This window comes from Desmodus rotundus, chromosome 1 (assembly GCF_022682495.2).
Source record: "Desmodus rotundus isolate HL8 chromosome 1, HLdesRot8A.1, whole genome shotgun sequence".
NCBI lineage: Eukaryota > Metazoa > Chordata > Mammalia > Chiroptera > Phyllostomidae > Desmodus > Desmodus rotundus.
The window spans coordinates 210,744,018-210,760,664 of record NC_071387.1 but is presented as its reverse complement, the minus strand read 5'-3'; the positions used below and the strand labels follow the sequence as shown (position 1 = coordinate 210,760,664).

The window sequence follows — 16,647 nt, the reverse complement described above, 5'->3', positions numbered from 1 at the left end:
AGAGGCACGAGAAAAGGCAAGTAGAAGAGGAAGAAGAAGAAGAACCCCCAAGAAAATTCAGCTTGGGGGTTCACAGGAGCGCTGGCCAGCCTGGGCCAGGAGCCCAGCACCCAGAGGTTTGCGCGAGCAGGGAGGCACATCGGGGGTGCGCTCCCTGCTCACAAGCAAATCTACAGTGGGAAAGGGGAGCGAGCACGGACGGACGCGTTCCTGAGAGGAGCAAGGCCCCGAGGAAGACCCCCAGGCCCGCCCTTCGGGAAGCGTTGCAGAAGATGTGTGTTGTCCCGGAAGGTGACAGCTCCCTGCATAGGTGGCCCCGAGTCCCTCCCGGGGAGGTGGACAGGAGGTGGAGGCGGGGACCGTGGCACCAGCAGTCCCGACATTGGGTAGACCTCAGCTACTCTGTGCGTTTGTGTCTTAGTTTTTAACAAAAAGAAGTTTAAAAAGTAAAAAAAAATATTTTATAGAATAAGAATATAAAAAAAGAAAATATTTTTGTACAGCTGTCCAAGGTTTTGAGTTTTAAGCTGTGTTATTACAAAAGACTCAAAATGTTTAGATAATTCAGAAATTCATAAAGTAAAAAGGGTATAGAAAGCTAAGGTGAATTCATTACTGAAGAGAGAAGTGTCTTCCATAAAGTGTGCAGCGAGGCGGACGGGGTCCCCGGAGCCTGCCGTCGGGAGCAGCCACGTCCTTGGCCCTCAGCCGCTCACCACTCACTCCCGATGCGCCCTGAGCAGCCTGCAACCCTGCAGGCTCTGTTCGGGGCCCCCGCCCTGGGCGGGTGCACCAGGCCCATCTTTCCGACCACGCTCTCGCTGGGCCTTTTCCTAAAAGGTTTTGTCCATATCCACCCATTCTTAGAGAGAGGGGGAGGGAGGGAGGAGGAGAGGGAGAGAGACGTTGATGCAAGAGAGACACATCAGTTGGCAGCCTCTCACATGCACCCCAACTGGGGACAAACCTGCAGCCCAGGCATGTGCCCAGGCCAGGGACTGAACCGGCGACCCTCTGCTCTGTGGGACGACGCCCACCCCACGGAGCCACACCGGTCAGGGCGCCACTGCACCTTTTCTACGTTCAGACACACGAACCCTCACCACCGTGGGACAGGTGCCTCCAGCGCTCAGCACAGGAAGGTGCTGCGCGGGGCTGCGGCCTGGAGCGACAGGCCGGACCACAGGGCCCGGGCAGGGAGCGGGCTGCCCGCCGTGGTCTGCAGTGTTGGCTCAGTGACGAAGTTTCTAGAGGGGCAGCTCCCCGATCGCACCTCCGCAGTGAAGTGACAGGTGACGGAACCTCGAGCAGAGCGACACTGAGGTTGGAGGGAAGAGGCCCACAAAGACAAACCAGAGTCAGGTCCTGCGCTCTGCGCTGTGGGAGCAGGGCGGGGGCGGCAGAGGCCCACCCAGGCAGCGTGGGCAGCCGCACCCAAGGTGCACGCTGACTAAGGGACTTGAGCAATGGGCTTTGGGAAACCAAAGGAGCTGCTGGCTCCACCCTGGGAGCGGAAGTGACTAGGAGAATCTTAGCAGAGCACATCGCTCGGGAACAAGTGTACAAAGTCACGGTAAAAAGTCACAGCACTCCTGGCGGAAGTGTGTCGGAGCCCGACACTTCCAGCCTGGCAGCGCCTTGCTCGACCACGTGTCCAGGAGGGGTCTACCGGTGGCTCCCCGAACTCCAAGTGTGACCTTGTTTAGAAAAGCGTCTTTTCAGATGTAACTGAGGTAAGGGTCCTGGGTGAGCCTGGGCCCTGAAGCCAGTGACCAGTGTCCCTCTGTGAGACACAGAAGGAGAGACACCGACAGAGGCACACACGGGGAAGCCACGTGACCGTGGAAGTGGAGATGAAGTGCTACGTCTGCCGTCAGGAACACCAAGGATGGCCAGGCCCCCAGGGGCTGGGAGAGATGCGGGGGACAGACCGCCTGTCACAGCCTCCACAAGGGGCCCACCCTGCCGCCCGCTGGACTCCGGGAGTTCAGCCTCCAGAACTGAGAGAATGAACGTCTGCTGTTTGCCACCGAGTCCCTACCCTGGGTGACCTGTGACTCACGCAGGGGCCAGGCTGACCCAGCAGATTACTCATCTAGGAGCACAGCACATCCACAGAGGATGGCCGTGGACAGCGGGGGTCGGGTCAGGGAGGCGGGCAGCCGTGGGTCAGACGTGCCAGAAGAGAAAGGAGGTTAGCGAGAGAGTGAAGAGAGGCGAAGAGTGGAGACGAGGGGAAGGTCCAGCTCCACGTGACGATACACAGTTCGGTCCCGACACCTGGTGCCTCGGGGACACAGGAACCCCTGGTGCACCACCCGCAGCCAGTTTGCAGACCTTCACGGCCGTGTCCCTGGGACACCTGCTGCAGCTGCAGCTGCCCGGAACCAGCCTCTGCTCCTGGCAATCGAGGTGCTCGGGAGTAACTGGTTTCAGGACAATGTAAGAGGTGTGAGTACAGTGGAAATCACTGAACACGAATCATTTCAACGTGTAATCTGATCAGAACACAAACAGTAACTGCTGGGAAAGTTTGGCAACAAAAAGGCTTTCCGGCCCTGGCTGGTGTGGCTCAGTGGATTGAGCGCCAGCCTGAGAACCAAAGGGTCACCCGTTCGATTCCCAGTCAGGGCACAAGCCTAGGTTGTGGGCGAGGTCCCCAGTAAGGGGCGTGCGAGAGATAACCAGGCATTGATGTTTCTCTCCCTCTCTTTGTGCCTCCCTTCCCCTCTCTAAAATAAAAGAAATAAAATCTTAAAAAAACAAACAAACAAACAAGGCTTTCTGAATAAAAAGCAAACCATGTTCTTTTACCATCGAGCATGTCAAGTATTTCGGGCCAGGGTGGGTTTTCCAGTCGAGGGAGGGGATGGAAAAGGAGAAAGTGGTGGACGGTGGAGACGGGACGGCACAGCCCCCAAGCACCCCCCGGGGCCAGTCCTGGGGTCCCGAGTGCCGGGTCGGCTTGGGGCCTTGCAGTCTCCGTGCACCTGCCGGTGTCCTCCTCGTGCCGGGACGGAAGGAGGCCTGTGCCATGACAGTGACGGTCTCAGGCATGCCTGGTCTGGGCTCACCGTAGGGCAGATGTAGAAACGGACCGTCATTCCCCCAGGAGACACACATGGGAGGGAGGACCACACGGGCACCGCCCCGAACCTGGGATCTTTGGAGATGGCCGCACACAGCTGGGAGCAGACAGAGCCACAGCTGCTACAGAAGCAGTGCCTTCCCAGCCCCCCTTCTCCCTCCCCAGCCCCCAGGGCCCCTCCTGTGTTCAGGGCTCTCTCCACCTCCACAGCGAGACACCCCCCACCTGTGGTGACCCCTTAGCAGGTGGCCCACTCCTGGGGTGGGGGGGCGTATCTGGGGAGTTTGGCTCGGACTCGGTACAGTCACAGTGGGTGAAGAAAGGCCCCACCATCGCTTCCATCCATCCGAGCCGTCCTTCAGCCCAGACACCAACGGCGGGCAGCTCAACCGAGCTCCTTCCAGAACTCACATCAGGCCATCTGCACACACGCCTGGGAACGCTCAGTGTCTTAAGAAACCCGTCCGCCAGCACTTCCACGCTCATGTTTGGTGCCCCCAGCGGAGGCCAGCGACCACTCCTTACTGAGCCCTGAGTGGGGTCCTCACCAGCCCAGGGGACAGCTCAGCGCATCACAGCCCCACTTTGGCCCAGAACACACGGGGGCCCTGATGAGAAAGGGATTTGGGGGGGTGACGCCTGGGTGCCCCAGCAGGGGGAAGCCCCGGGGTTGCGGAAGGCTTTCTGCTGGGACCCGTGGACCCCAGCCCCGACAGAGCGAAGCCCGGGTGGTTAGCGGAGAACATCTCCGTTCTCAGAGACCAAGGGCCCTTTTTGCACACTGAGGACTTTCTGCAGGTTGTGGTTTTGGTACACTAGACACGAGTGCCCCTGTAACAGCAAATCCTTTCCTCTTCAGAGCGACCAGTCATGGGATGTCGGGTTTTTCCATAATTGCAACCTTAATTGTTTTGACTTTAGTTTGTTTTCATCAAATCCAAACCGATGGATTCCGGAAAGAGCAGCTTGAATACAAAGGTTTTGCTTTGCTCCCACTGTTCAATTAAATCAGCTCATTTATTAACCTCACTGTCAGCTCTGCGCACTTAAAAGTGGGCCGGCCGCGCTGCAGACCCTCCTTGTTTCTTGGGCGTCGTCTGGGGGCCGGGGCAGACGTCCCTGCCCACCTCCGGGAGCTTAACCACCCAACGCAGCGCCCACTCGCCTTCCCTGTCCATCAGGAATAGAGGCCCTGCAGCCACTGGGCCCGAGACACGTGGCCGGTGCAGCTGAGGAACTCAGTTTGCTGTTTTATTCAGTTTCATCAATCTACACTAAATGTGAAGGCTGAGACTAGATTCAGCTGTGGGAAAACTTGCAAGTGTGTTTGGAACAACTTGGGTGTGTGCATCTTTCCTGGGTGTGTGAAGCGTAGCGTATGGTGCGTGTCTGTTCTATAAACCCTAAATCCCGATCCAGTGCTTCCAGCGAAAACCGCATCCCGACTGAGACAGGAGGAAATTGTGAAGCGTGCACTGGACTCCAAAGGTTTAGTACGAAGTCCTCAGCGTTCCTCCCCTGCTTCCACATCGAGATGGCGTTCGGGCCGCACCGGTCCCAGGTGGCCCACACTCGGTCCGTGCACAGGCTCTTGCAGGGACTTTGGGGGCTCTACTCCTCAGCCCACGCCCACTCTTTGCCCTTCCTTCTTCCCGGTGCCCCAGGGTGGACATGGCTCTGAGCCACCTCTCTCTTACCGCTTGAGGGTGTGGATGTGCCAACTCCAACATCTTAGGGGTGTCTTGGTAGCTCCAGGGACAGGTGGGGAAGGAAACAGCTTTGCACTTCCCCACAGGCCCTTGTAGGTGTCCTTTCCTGGTAAGTCACTTAGACATGTTTTTAAGTTTTAAAATCACAAAGTCCTGAAATATTAATGAAAGGCAAAGTGATTTTTTACCTTTTTCCAAATTATATCTGTTTTATAAATATCAGCTCTTAGATAAAGTTATGCTGGGGAAAGCGTCCACAAAGCACTTTAAGCCGTCACAGGGTGGACCTAGGAGGTCATTACTGTTTGTACTGCTATGGTCACTCTCCGAACCCTGCAGCGTAGCTCTGTCACAGGAACCAGGGATGGGGAAGATGGCCTAAGACCCTCTGAGCAGGTCCCATGGATTGCTGGCTATTGGCGGATGGAGACATGACCTCGGTTTAACGAGGAAGCCCACGGCCTGTCCCTGGAAGAGCTCGTTCCATCCGCAGTGGCAGAGGCTGTCTCTGGGGCAGAAGACTACAGCTTCCGGGGACCCGTGCGGCTGCATATGACTGAGTCCCCCACGGTGGCATGGGGCCCGTAGAACTCGTCCAGATGGCCTCTCCTCCTCCCCCAACCCCGGACCTTCCTCCATCGTGATGAAGAGAAGCGTAGAGACTTCGTGAGCCATACACAGATGCAGGGCCCCACGCAGGAGAAGCCTGGAGCCCTATGCCATCACGACTTGAGAGGCCACCCCCCTGCCAACAACACCCTCCCTGGACAGTCAGGTGAGCAAGACGTGCTCCGAGGTCGCCGAGAGTCACTGAGGTGTGAAAGCAGCCCCGCGACCCTGACAAATAAAACCAGGGACCCAAAGGACTGTAATTTTGCCTGAGGACAAACCCTTTCACAAAGCTTGGTGTCGGGCCACCCCTTCATTCCACCTGCTCTCCCCCGTGTGCCCCCCCAGGGCATTGTTTGCAGGACTGAGGCTGGGGAGGCGTGGGAACAGGCTAAGAAAGAAGAAATGGCCGGTGGGCACATAGAAAGACGCTCAGTGTCACTCGGCACTCGGCAAACATAAAGTAACCCCCCCCCCCCCACCGCCCGGTAAATGGCCCAAATGGAAACACCAGCAGCACCGTGCAACGGCGAGGCTGCAGAGTGAACAGCACATTCACAGCGCCGGCGGCTGTGTCAAGTGGTACAGCTGCTTCTGCAAAGCTCTCTGGCCGTTTCTAATAGCGTTAAACACACCTACACTATGATCCAACCATTCTACTTCGAGGGATACACCTAAGACAACCGTGTGCTTATGTTCACTAAAAGAATTGTGGAAGAAGTATATGCAACAGTAATTGGAGTTTTATTCATCATGGTAAAAAAACGTGAACTCCAATGCCATCAACAAGGAGCCGGACGATTTTTCCGGAACGCTGAGCAATAAAAAGGAATGAACTTCTGATACACACAATGTGGATGAGTCTCGCAGATACTTTGTTGATCAACCAAACACAGACTTATGGTCAAGATGGGGGCATAGGTAGACATGCTTCACCTCCTTGCACAACCATAGAGAGAATTACAACTATATCTCAAAACGAGTAACCACCAGAACCCTCAGAAAATCGAGCTGTATGGAAGTCCGACGACAAAGGATTTAAGGAAGCCACATTCATCCACGTGGGTAGGAGGGGCGGAGTCAAGGAGACAGGTGCAAAGGCACGGAGACACGGAGTGGCACGGAGAGGCGGTGGCAGAACGGGCGGTCCCATCATATCACACATGGTAGATAAAAATCGGGAGGGATGCTTTGGGAGAGAGCGATCCCAGACAAAGGCCAGACCACACTGCCCAGGGTCCCAGCGCCAGGAAGATAAAGCCCCATAACTTCTGGCTGTAAAAACTAGTAGGGGTTGGGGTGACGGGAGAAACTGCCAGTTTGTCAAGAGAGTCCATTTAAAGGGCCCCACAGACTTAGAATGAATGCACACCCACCCCCTCTGGGATTCAGCACCAGGGAAACAGCTGGAAGGGTGCCAGTCACACAGGGTGAGTGCCAGACAAACCTCCAGAAGCCAGGCAGTGGCACTGTCCCCTCTCCAAGCCCTCCCCCCACACAGGACCACCAAGCTGTGCAAAGGTTGCCCCACCCTGGTGTGTACCGAAGGCTCTGCCCCACACAATTTACGGGTGCCTTTTACAGGGTGTCGAAGCAGCTCTACCTAATAACAGAAACAAACACAGGGAGGCTGCCAAATTGAAGAGACAAAGAAATAAGGCCAAGGTGGAAGAATAGAACAAAACCCCAGAAAAAGAACTAAACGAAACAGAGACAGACAACCTATCAGATGCAGAGTTCAAACACGGGATCCAGATGCTCAGAGGACTCACTGAGTACGGCAACAACGTAAGGGAAGAAGTGAGGGTTACGCTAAGTGAAATAAAGAAAAATCTACATAGAACCAACAGTGGAGGGGAGAAGCTGAGAATCAAACCGATGATTTGGAACACAAGTAAGGAAAAAGCATTCAATCTGAACAGCAGGAAGAAAAAAGAATTTTTTTAAAAATGAGGAGAGGCTTAGGAATCTCTGGGACAACTTTAAATGTACCAACATCCGAATCATAGGGGTGCCAGAAGGAGAAGAGGAAGAGGAAGAGATTAAACTTAACTGAAAAAAAAATAATGACTAGAAGAACCAAAATGGCAGCGTAGGTAGACACACTGCGCCTCCTCGCACAACCAGAACTGACAGAAAATCGAACTGCAAGGAAGTCTGACACCAAGGAAATAAAAAATAAACATTCATCCAGACCGGTAGGAGGGGCGGAGACGGGCACCGGGGTGGAGAGGACTCGCATGGCCGTGGCGGGACCGAGACTGGCGGAGTGTGGGACGAACGGGGCAGGCAGTCCGAGCACTAGCAGACCCTGCGACCCCACATTCTCGCAGATAAACTGGACAAACGGCGAGGAGCAAAGCAGACTGCACAACCAAGGGCTCCAGCTTGGGAAAATAAAGCCTCAGACCTCTGATTGAAAACGCCCGTGGGGATTGGGGCGGCAGCAGGAGAGACTCCAGCCTCACAGGAGCCTAGGGCGTGCACAGGCCCACCCACTTGGGAACCAGCACCAGAGGGGCCCAGTTTGATTGTGGGTAGCGGAGTGAAAGATTGAGGTCCGGTGGAGAGTGGAGCAGGTGCTCCCTCTCGGCCTCTCCCCCACGTACAGCATCACAGCGCAGCGACCAGCGTTACCCCACCCCAGGGAACACCTAAGGCTCCGCCCCTTTAAGTAACAGACGCACCAAGACCAAAAAAACCCCCAAAAAACAAAAAAGGGCCCAAATGACAGAACACTTCAAAGCTCCAGAAAAAATACAACTAAGAGAGGAAGAGATAGCCAACCTATCGGATGCACAGTTCAAAACACTGGTTATTAAGACGCTCACAGAATTGGTTGAATTTGGTTGCAAATTAGATGAAAAAATGAAGGCTATGCTAAGAGAAACAAAGGAAAATGTACAGGGAACCAATAGTGATGGGAAGGAAACCGGGACTCAAATCAACGGTGTGGACCAGAAGGAAGAAAGAAACATCCAACCAGAAAAGAATGCAGAAATAAGAATTCGGAAAAATGAGGAGAGGCTTAGGAACCTCCAGGACACCTTGAAACGTTCCAACATCCGAATGATAGGGGTGCCAGAAGGAGAAGAGGAAGAACAAGAAATTGAAAACTTATTTGAACAAATAATGAAGGAGAACTTCCCTAATCTGGCAAAGGAAATAAGACTTCCAGGAAGTCCAGGAAGCTCAGAGAGTCCCAAAGAAGCTGGACCCAAGGAGGAACACACCAAGGCACATCATCATTACATTACCCAAGATTAAACAGGAGAGAATCTTAGAAGCAGCAAGAGAAAAGGAGACAGTTACCTACAAAGGAGTTCCCATAAGACTGTCAGCTGATTTCTCAAAAGAGACCTTACAGGGAAGAAGGGGCTGGAAAGAAAGTATCCAAAGTCAAGAAAGGCACAGACGTACATCCAAGATTACTCTCTCCAGCAAAGCTATCATTTAGAGTGGAAGGGCAGATAAAGTGCTTCTCAGATAAGGTTGAGTTAAAGGAGTTCATCATCACCAAGCCCTTATTATATGAAATGTTAAAGGGACTTATTTAAGAAAAAGAAGATCAAAACTAAAAACATTAAAAAGGCAACAAATTCACAATTATCAACAACTGAATCTAAAAAACTAAGCAAACAACTAGAACAGGAACAGAATCACAGAAATACAGATCACATGGAGGGACGTGAGCAGGGCTGGGAAGAGAATGGGGGAAAAGGTACAGGAATTAAGAAGCATAATTGGTAGGTACAAAATAAACAAGGGGGTGTTAAGAACAGTATAGGAAATGGAGAAGCCAAATAACTTATATGTACAACCCATGGACATGAACAAAGGGGGGACTGCTGGAGGAAGGGGGGTACTGGGCAGAGGGAGACAAAGAGGGAAAAATTGGGACAACTGTAACAGCATAATCAATAAAATATATTTTTAAAAAGCCACACACAGCCCTGGCTGGTGTGGCTCAGTTGGTTGAGTGCTGGTCTGTGAACCAAAAGGGCACAGGTTCGATTCCTGGTCGGGGCACATGTCCGGGTTGCAGGTTCCCTCCAGGGTTAGGGGCAGGCGAGAGGCAACCAATCCATGTTTCTCTCACACATCAGTGTTTCTCCCCCTCTCTTTCTCCTTCCCTTCCCTCTCCCTAAAAAATAAACAAAATCTTTTAAAAAAGAAAAAAAAAAAGCCATACACGAAAGAGGAGATCCCCTAGGATCCCAAACTTACAAGCTCCAACAGGCACCTGGGATGGCGGCACACGGACTGGCCAGCGGATTCCCTCCTCACCAGGGGAGTGTCCACGGGTGAACTTAGGTGATCCCTTAAGGGCTGAGCATTTTATTGTAGGTACATTTTATCGTAAAGGGGAGATTAAACATTCGGCTTCTCCCAGAGCACGCCACGGGGAAGAGGTAGAGCTGGGATTCCGACCCAGGCCAGTCTCGGCCTTTTCACGGCAGCAGGGCACGTTCTCCTCCTGAACTACCCCCTCCTCCCCTCCCCAACCAGAGATCTTGCCTCCTGCTGAGCTCATGTGCATGATCAGCTGGCCGGCAGGACCCCCTCTGCATATTTTATTCATAACTTCCATGCTGTGATAACCAGCAAAGATTCAGGCACCCAAACATCCTCTATTCTGCTGCAAATGCTGGCGCTAATTGTGAGGCACCCTAGCAAGGGCAATGCTGTTTCTAGAACCGACACAAAGCACTGGAGACTCGCCTTTCCCTGCCCGGAGGACCGGCAACCCAGCGATCGCGGAGCTGGAGAGGGCCCGCAGGCTCCCTCCCGGGCAGAGCGCATCTGGGCCGTGTGGCCTAACACCGATGAGACTGCTGGGTGAGGAGCCCAGTAAGACGCCCACACAGTCAACGCACAAGTGATGACAACCCGTGTGACGACCCCACAGTGCAGGTGCCACCTCTGACTTGTTTCTCAGTCCCCATGGCAGCCGTGGAGAAAGCCTTGCTCAGGCCACACCAGCCAGCGTGCGGGCGCCCAGCTGCGCACCGGGTGACTTCTGTCCCGGGTGCGGACGGACACCAGGAAAACCCAGTTGTCGTCTCCGTTTTTGGAGATGAGCCGAGGGATCACTGCTAGTCCGGCACCTCCCAAGCAACAGCGAAGCCCGCGCTCAGATGCCAACAGCCCCTCGCTCGTGAAAAGGAGCTCCCCCTCCTTATTCCGGGGCGTCTCCACCTGCACATAGAAGTTCTTCAGTATCGTAAAGCGTAGTGGTTTCTGTTAGGGTTTTTAGGCCCCCACAGGTAATCACCTCCCCGCTCTAGGACAAAAGTCACATTAAGAGAGACACATCCAGGCCTTCGGGGAAAGTACTGAGTTCACACATTCAGAAGCGGAAGAAAGGTTGTGTTGTGTTCTGAATGGGGAGAGAGGATCCCAGCAATAGGAGACTCCAAGCCGCACCAGCGAGTGGAAGCGAATCTTCCCAGGAGTTCTCACATGCAAATCCCCCACGGAAAGGGGAATGCCGGTGCCTACTTTGAACGGAGTGACAGTCTCCCTACATCACAGCAGAAGGGCAGGGACTCCCTCCGGGAAAGGACTGAGGAACTTACCTGGCTCCCCAGCCCCGGACTCGGTTCCGCGCGCCGGCGTACGGGCGCGCAGGCGCGTCCTCCCTGGGCCGGATTCCTGGAGACCTATCCTTCTGCAGAGCTGGCTCCTCCGTCCAGGCCGGCGGGTCTGGGGGTGGGATCCAGAGATGCTGGTAAGTCCTCGAGGCTGTAGGTGAGCTGGAGTCTGTAACCGTGGGACCCGAAGTGGGCAGGCACCGAGATTCTGATGGGGAGCCCAGGGCAGCGGGGGCGCCTCACCTGGACGCCAATCGCTTAGCCCCGGTGGGCGGGGTCCCAGCCCTGGTCCCGGTTCCTGGACAGCCAACCTCCGGCCCTATAGGGAGGGCTCCGCCCCAGTCCTCAGTAGGTGTCGGCTGAAGCGCACTGTGCCAGGCGGGTCTGGGCGCAGGAACCAGCGGGTCGAGCCAGGAGCCGCGTTGGGGAGCCTCTTCCAGTGCTGGCAGCTTCCCAGTGCGGCTCGCCGGCCAGCTGGCTCCCTCCTGACTGGATGGAGAAAGGCGCTTGGGAGGTAGTTCTAGGCTGACTCCGAGGTGGCGGTGCAGGGCGGGGACCTAGGCTCCTGTGAGCACAGCCGCTGGGCCGCGCTCCAGCAGCCTTGCACGCGGGCAGGGGCTGACCTCCCCCCACACGGGGCCCTCGACAGGTACCCCCTTGTGAGGAGCTCACAGCCGGTCTGCTCTCAGGCTGCGGAGCTACCGACACACCTGTGCCGGTAGGGCAGGAGGGAGGCTGCAGCTCCGGTCCTAGGTGTGCCAGGGGCCCACCCGCACACACTCTGGGCCCCGTGGAGCTCATGCTGGCCAGTGAACAAGAGGAGTTTCCTCCTTCAGCCCAGGCCAGAGCTTTTGACTCACTAAAATGCGTAGAATTCGGGGAAGGAATGCCAGGTTTTATTAGTCACTTCTCAGCCTATGACTGCTTCTCACGTCAGGCCTTGATGACCTCAGGGAGGGCAGAAAGGATCTGGGGCAGACGGTACAGAAACGGGACAGCTTGCTGGATTTGACCAAAGCTAGTGTTAGGAGCTCTGATTTCCAGCGCCACAACTTACATATTGAAGCTTACATTTCTGATGCCAAACAATGTAAAAAAGATGATTTCACAGGTTAAATTCCAGGGATTAAAAAGTATTAGTAAAGCAGAAAATACACTATTAAGCAACGTTTAGAAAAACAGAAAATAAGGTAAATGTAAGTACTAAAAATAATAAAAGAGTTGGAAGTAAAACTTCTGCCAGAACATAAGCAAAAAGATGAAAACAAAAAAGGTTTCGATACAGATAAATTCTACAGTTCTGCCACCTGACTAACAGAAGTCCCGTGAAGAGAAACAGGGCAAAGGCAGGGGAAATTAGCAAAGCAGTCCCCGTTAGAGGGTGACCTGTGAAGCACACCCGTACCGGCAGGGAGGAAAAGGCCCGCTCAGGATAACATTTAAGACCGCCACCACCTTTTGGGATGAAGCTTCCAGAGCACGCCAACTTTGGACCTGCGTGGCCAACCTGGTGAAAAGGGCAGGTCTCCCCCCCCACCCCCCCGTCCCCCAGCAAGGAGAAAAGGAAGACAAACCACAGGGCAAACACATCGCTCGGGAAGAGGGCAGCCCAGGTGAAAAGCAAACAGGGATGGGGAATGGCCCCGATCCTTTCCTGTTCGCCCGACATGATAGTTCTCCCTGGAAGCATGGGGCGAGGTGGTGGCGTTGGGAGGCCGGTGAAGAGGCAGCTCCGGAGTGCCCACTGGCCCACCTGGGGACAGTGGTTACATGTCCAGTTGGAAGAAACTGCGGGCAGCACCGGCGTGCCCCAGGCTCTAGAAGGGAATGCACACGTGAACTCTGGACGTGGAAACGCACAGCTGACACACTCGTGGTAAAAACAGAACTCGAGGGATGGAGGGCGGGCTGGCTTTCTCAGCCCCTCCCCCCACACACCTGCAACTGTGTTACTTAAAGTGGCCGGTCTGTTTCTCGTGCCCTGGCTCCCTCTCTCTGCTGCGACGTGTGAGGTGACGGGTGCTGGCCGCGCTTACTGCAGCGGTCACTCCACACTCACGTGTGCATCGTCCACTTCCACCGCGACGTTCGTCAGCTACGCGTCAGTGAGTGAAGCTGGAAAACAGTTCTCAACAAGCAAGAGGGAGGCAAAGCAGATGCTCACCGTACAGAAAGCCAGTGGAAGTCGCAGCTCAGCGAGACCAAGATACCAGGTACGATGGAGACCACCAGAACCGGTGACTAGCCGTCAGAAAGGGAGAGGCGGGGCGGGCTGCCCCGTTCCCCCCCTCCCACAGCACTTTTTCCCTAACCGTTACATGCGTGTCTGGTGCTTCAGTGTTTTTAAAGAGGCCACTCGGATCCGTACCGAGAAACGAGGAGGGAATCAGACACAGGGACACTCACAGCTGGGCTGTAATGACAGTGGCTCATGCGGTTCTCCTTCCCTGCCTCCCTTTGACCAGTCAGGCCCCTGCTCATCTAAACAGACCTCCCAGGCAGTGCGGCTGGGGCCGGGGAGCTCTGAGGAGGAGGCCACAGAGCCAGAAACGGCTGGTAACCCATCTCTCCACCCAAACGAACCGGAGAGGTGGTGAGAGGTATTACAGCAATTACAGTGCGAACGTCTGCCTCACGCAGCCTTTCCCGAAGCGAGGTTGTCTGTGAAGTGCAGGTCAGACGCTTGCGTGTTCTTGTCAGCTGAACTTCCTCTCCGGGTCGTCTATCTGTCCCCTGTGCACTTGTCTGTCCGTGCTCCCGCACAGCCGCACACGGAGAACCGCCTGCTGTCTGCTCTGTTATGTCAGTAACCCTTCTGTGACCGATCTGTTCTTTCCTTCACCATCTGCCCTTTTGAGTTTACAAGCAACTCTCACTCCAATTCACAGGTTCAGTATTTAACCGTATTTTTTGTAGTTTTGTTTTACTTTACTTTGTTACAGTTAACATGGTATTGCTTTCGACTGCGGTGTGAGGCAGGCATCGAACTGGTTACCCTAACAGCATCCACTGCTCGCCCCCTTTCCGCGTGTGGCCGCTGCCCTCACCAACCAATTCCTGTGACAAGACGTATGTTGAGGACGCGTCGCTTTGAGTTCTCTTTAAAGTGAACAATGATATAAACTCAAAACTGATCATCTCTGTCTCCTTCATATTCCCACCTCGCTGCTGTAGTCGTGATGTTTTGGTTCACTCACGGAACGATGTAAGAGCTTGCGTCCCAGACAGAGAGCGTAAGACACCGACAGAGAGTGAAGAGGGGTCAGGCCCCCATTCACCTCAGAACACCAGGAAGACTAACTGGCAAGAGTGAGCGACACTGCCTTTTGTTGCTACAGTTTCAGTTCAGAGGAGGACTTTTTTCATCACTGCATCCACGCATTAATGCGTAGTACTCTTTAATGCTTCATTCACGTCCAACTGGTGACCGTACCGGTTTCGCAAACAAAACCCCAGGATGCAGGAGTTGAACACCAGACGTGGAACAGAGACGTACAGAGGTGCGGCAGCGAAGCACGGGGTGTTTCACCCTCCATCCCCGGGGGGCGGCGCCGGGTAAACACAAGCTGGCGTCACACGGCGAGCGCACGGCCACAGCCACTGCACGCCTGAGGGTCTGAAACCACGTCTGCTACGCCACCACCCACCTCAGGGGAGCCCTGTGCTCACGCCTCAGCGACCCGCAGTCACCTCTGAAGCCCCCTTTGAAGTAAAAGCGAGACCTGACGGTTTCACCCAGAAGTGCCCCCCGCACCCTGCCGCTTGCTGGGGGGCGACGCCCACCACGCTGAGACTGAGCGCTCGGACACGACCACGTCCAGCACCCTGAAGAACGCAGTGGACACGAGATGCTTCGAAGGCTTTAATCTGCCTGGTCAACACCATTTGTACGGTAATTGCAACACTGTAACTGTCAGCATTTCACACAACTAGTCAGTGGGGGTTTGCACGGGTGGGAGTAAGAACAGAACGCAGGAGAGACACGAGTGTCAGGTTGCACACTTCCGTTAAAACCTCAAAATCAAAGCCGGCTCCTTCTTCGTCACCGCAGCTGCAGTGCAGGCGTGAGGCTGCCCGCCTCAGTCCCACGACTCGTCGTCTGCCGGGTTAGGGACGTGTGGGGACGAGAACCCCGCTGTGCCCAGAGTGCTCTTGCCCTGGTAACTCTGCACGAGGGAGGAGAGAGAGAGATTCAGGCTGGAGGCAGCTTACAGTCGCCCGCCTGACGGACAGCAGGCGGCACACTCTCCCCGTCTGCCCCAACACGTGCTCAGCCAACCCTGCCTACCTGAGAAAAGGCCCAGAGCTGCGGCCGACTCTGAATTCCCCAAAATATGTCCAAAAAACCCCGCTTCATGCAAGAGTTCTAGCAAATGGAGACACTTAAAGCTCTGCGTGCCCATGAACACACACGGGGGGTGACTCGTGTGCTCACTGTCCCTGCTCCCTGCACGCTGGCACCAGAGACCTGCCGCTCGGCTCTCTAGTACTTGGCCTCGGGCAGCAGAATGCCCAAGCAAAGAATTCCTACCGGAAGTTCAGAAGTTCCCAAAACAGGATTTAAAATGGCAGCGTATTTGGGAAGAGAGAACATCTCAGCATTCATCTTGATGTTAACTCCTCACCTTTAAGACCAAAAATGTCTATGCAGAGAGTAAAGTCACCTTGTAGGTGTGAAAGTATTAGATTAATACTGAGTGGTCTACTTCCTTCGCAATTCCACGCACATTTCCAAAGAGTAACTAGCGGCCAAGTTCTGAACTCTCCGCGGCACCAACCTTCCTAGTGTCCACGGACGCGAACACACTTCCTCTGGGGCTCCCGCCGAAGCCAGGCACGCAGGTGCTGTAGGCGATCTCTTCCAACCACGCGGGGACGTCCTGCTGAGCCTTTGAAACAAATTAACCTCAGGCACCGCAGGCATCGCAGAGCCTCACGGCCCGGAACAGCGTGCTTCCCAGAGCGCCCTTCTGCGTGGACGTCCACCCTCCATGAGAGGAACCGCCCCTCAGCTGCAAACCTTCACACTTACATCGGACAGCACTTTCACCAGCGGCTGGGCCAAGAGCCGGTCGGACTCGGGATCGAAGAAGGAGAGCGCCCTGCCGGTGTTCCCGCAGCGGCCGGTGCGCCCGATGCGGTGCACGTACTCGTCGATGGCCGAAGGCAGGTCGAAGTTGATGACGTGCTGGACGTTCTCGATGTCCAGCCCCCGGGCAGCCACTGAGGTGGCAACGAGAACCGGGCACTTCCCACAGCGGAAGTCTCCGAGAGCCTGCTCCCGCTCTCTCTGCTCCCGGTCCCTGCGAGACAGGAGACTCGGGATTCAGGGCGGCTCCTAAGAAAACCGCAAGGAGAACCTCTGCAGTTGGGCACGCACACCTGTTAGTGCTAGTGAAAACGGCCACATTTAACACCGACGTCTGCCCTCACGCACCGTGTATTACATCAGTGCCCCTCAAGCCCTCATCTTATGTAATTCTCGTGACACTCTGAGGCGGGAGCCCTTATCCCCGTTTGCACCTGAGGTGGCCGCTGACACGCAGCCAACACATGAACTCAAGTGTGACAGGCGCCCCAGCTCACCTGTCAGTGATCCATCTAGTTCTGGAAAATACAACTACTTGATGAGAAGGCTTTCTTAAAA

At 54.9% G+C, this 16,647-nt stretch overlaps 1 protein-coding gene across 1 annotated transcript in view; it reads right to left on the bottom strand.

Annotated features, from left to right (window-relative positions):
- Positions 1 to 14,860: 14,860 nt before the first annotated feature.
- DDX4 (DEAD-box helicase 4) overlaps positions 14,861 to 16,647 on the bottom strand; it is a 32,466-nt gene continuing 30,679 nt past the window's right edge. The window contains exons 15-17 of the mRNA XM_045204819.2: positions 16,033 to 16,303; positions 15,779 to 15,889; positions 14,861 to 15,166 (exon numbers count right to left, since the gene is read on the bottom strand). Of these exons, the coding sequence (XP_045060754.1) occupies positions 15,080 to 15,166; positions 15,779 to 15,889; positions 16,033 to 16,303 (469 nt within the window). The 3' untranslated portion in view covers positions 14,861 to 15,079. The remainder of the gene's footprint in view (positions 15,167 to 15,778; positions 15,890 to 16,032; positions 16,304 to 16,647) is intronic.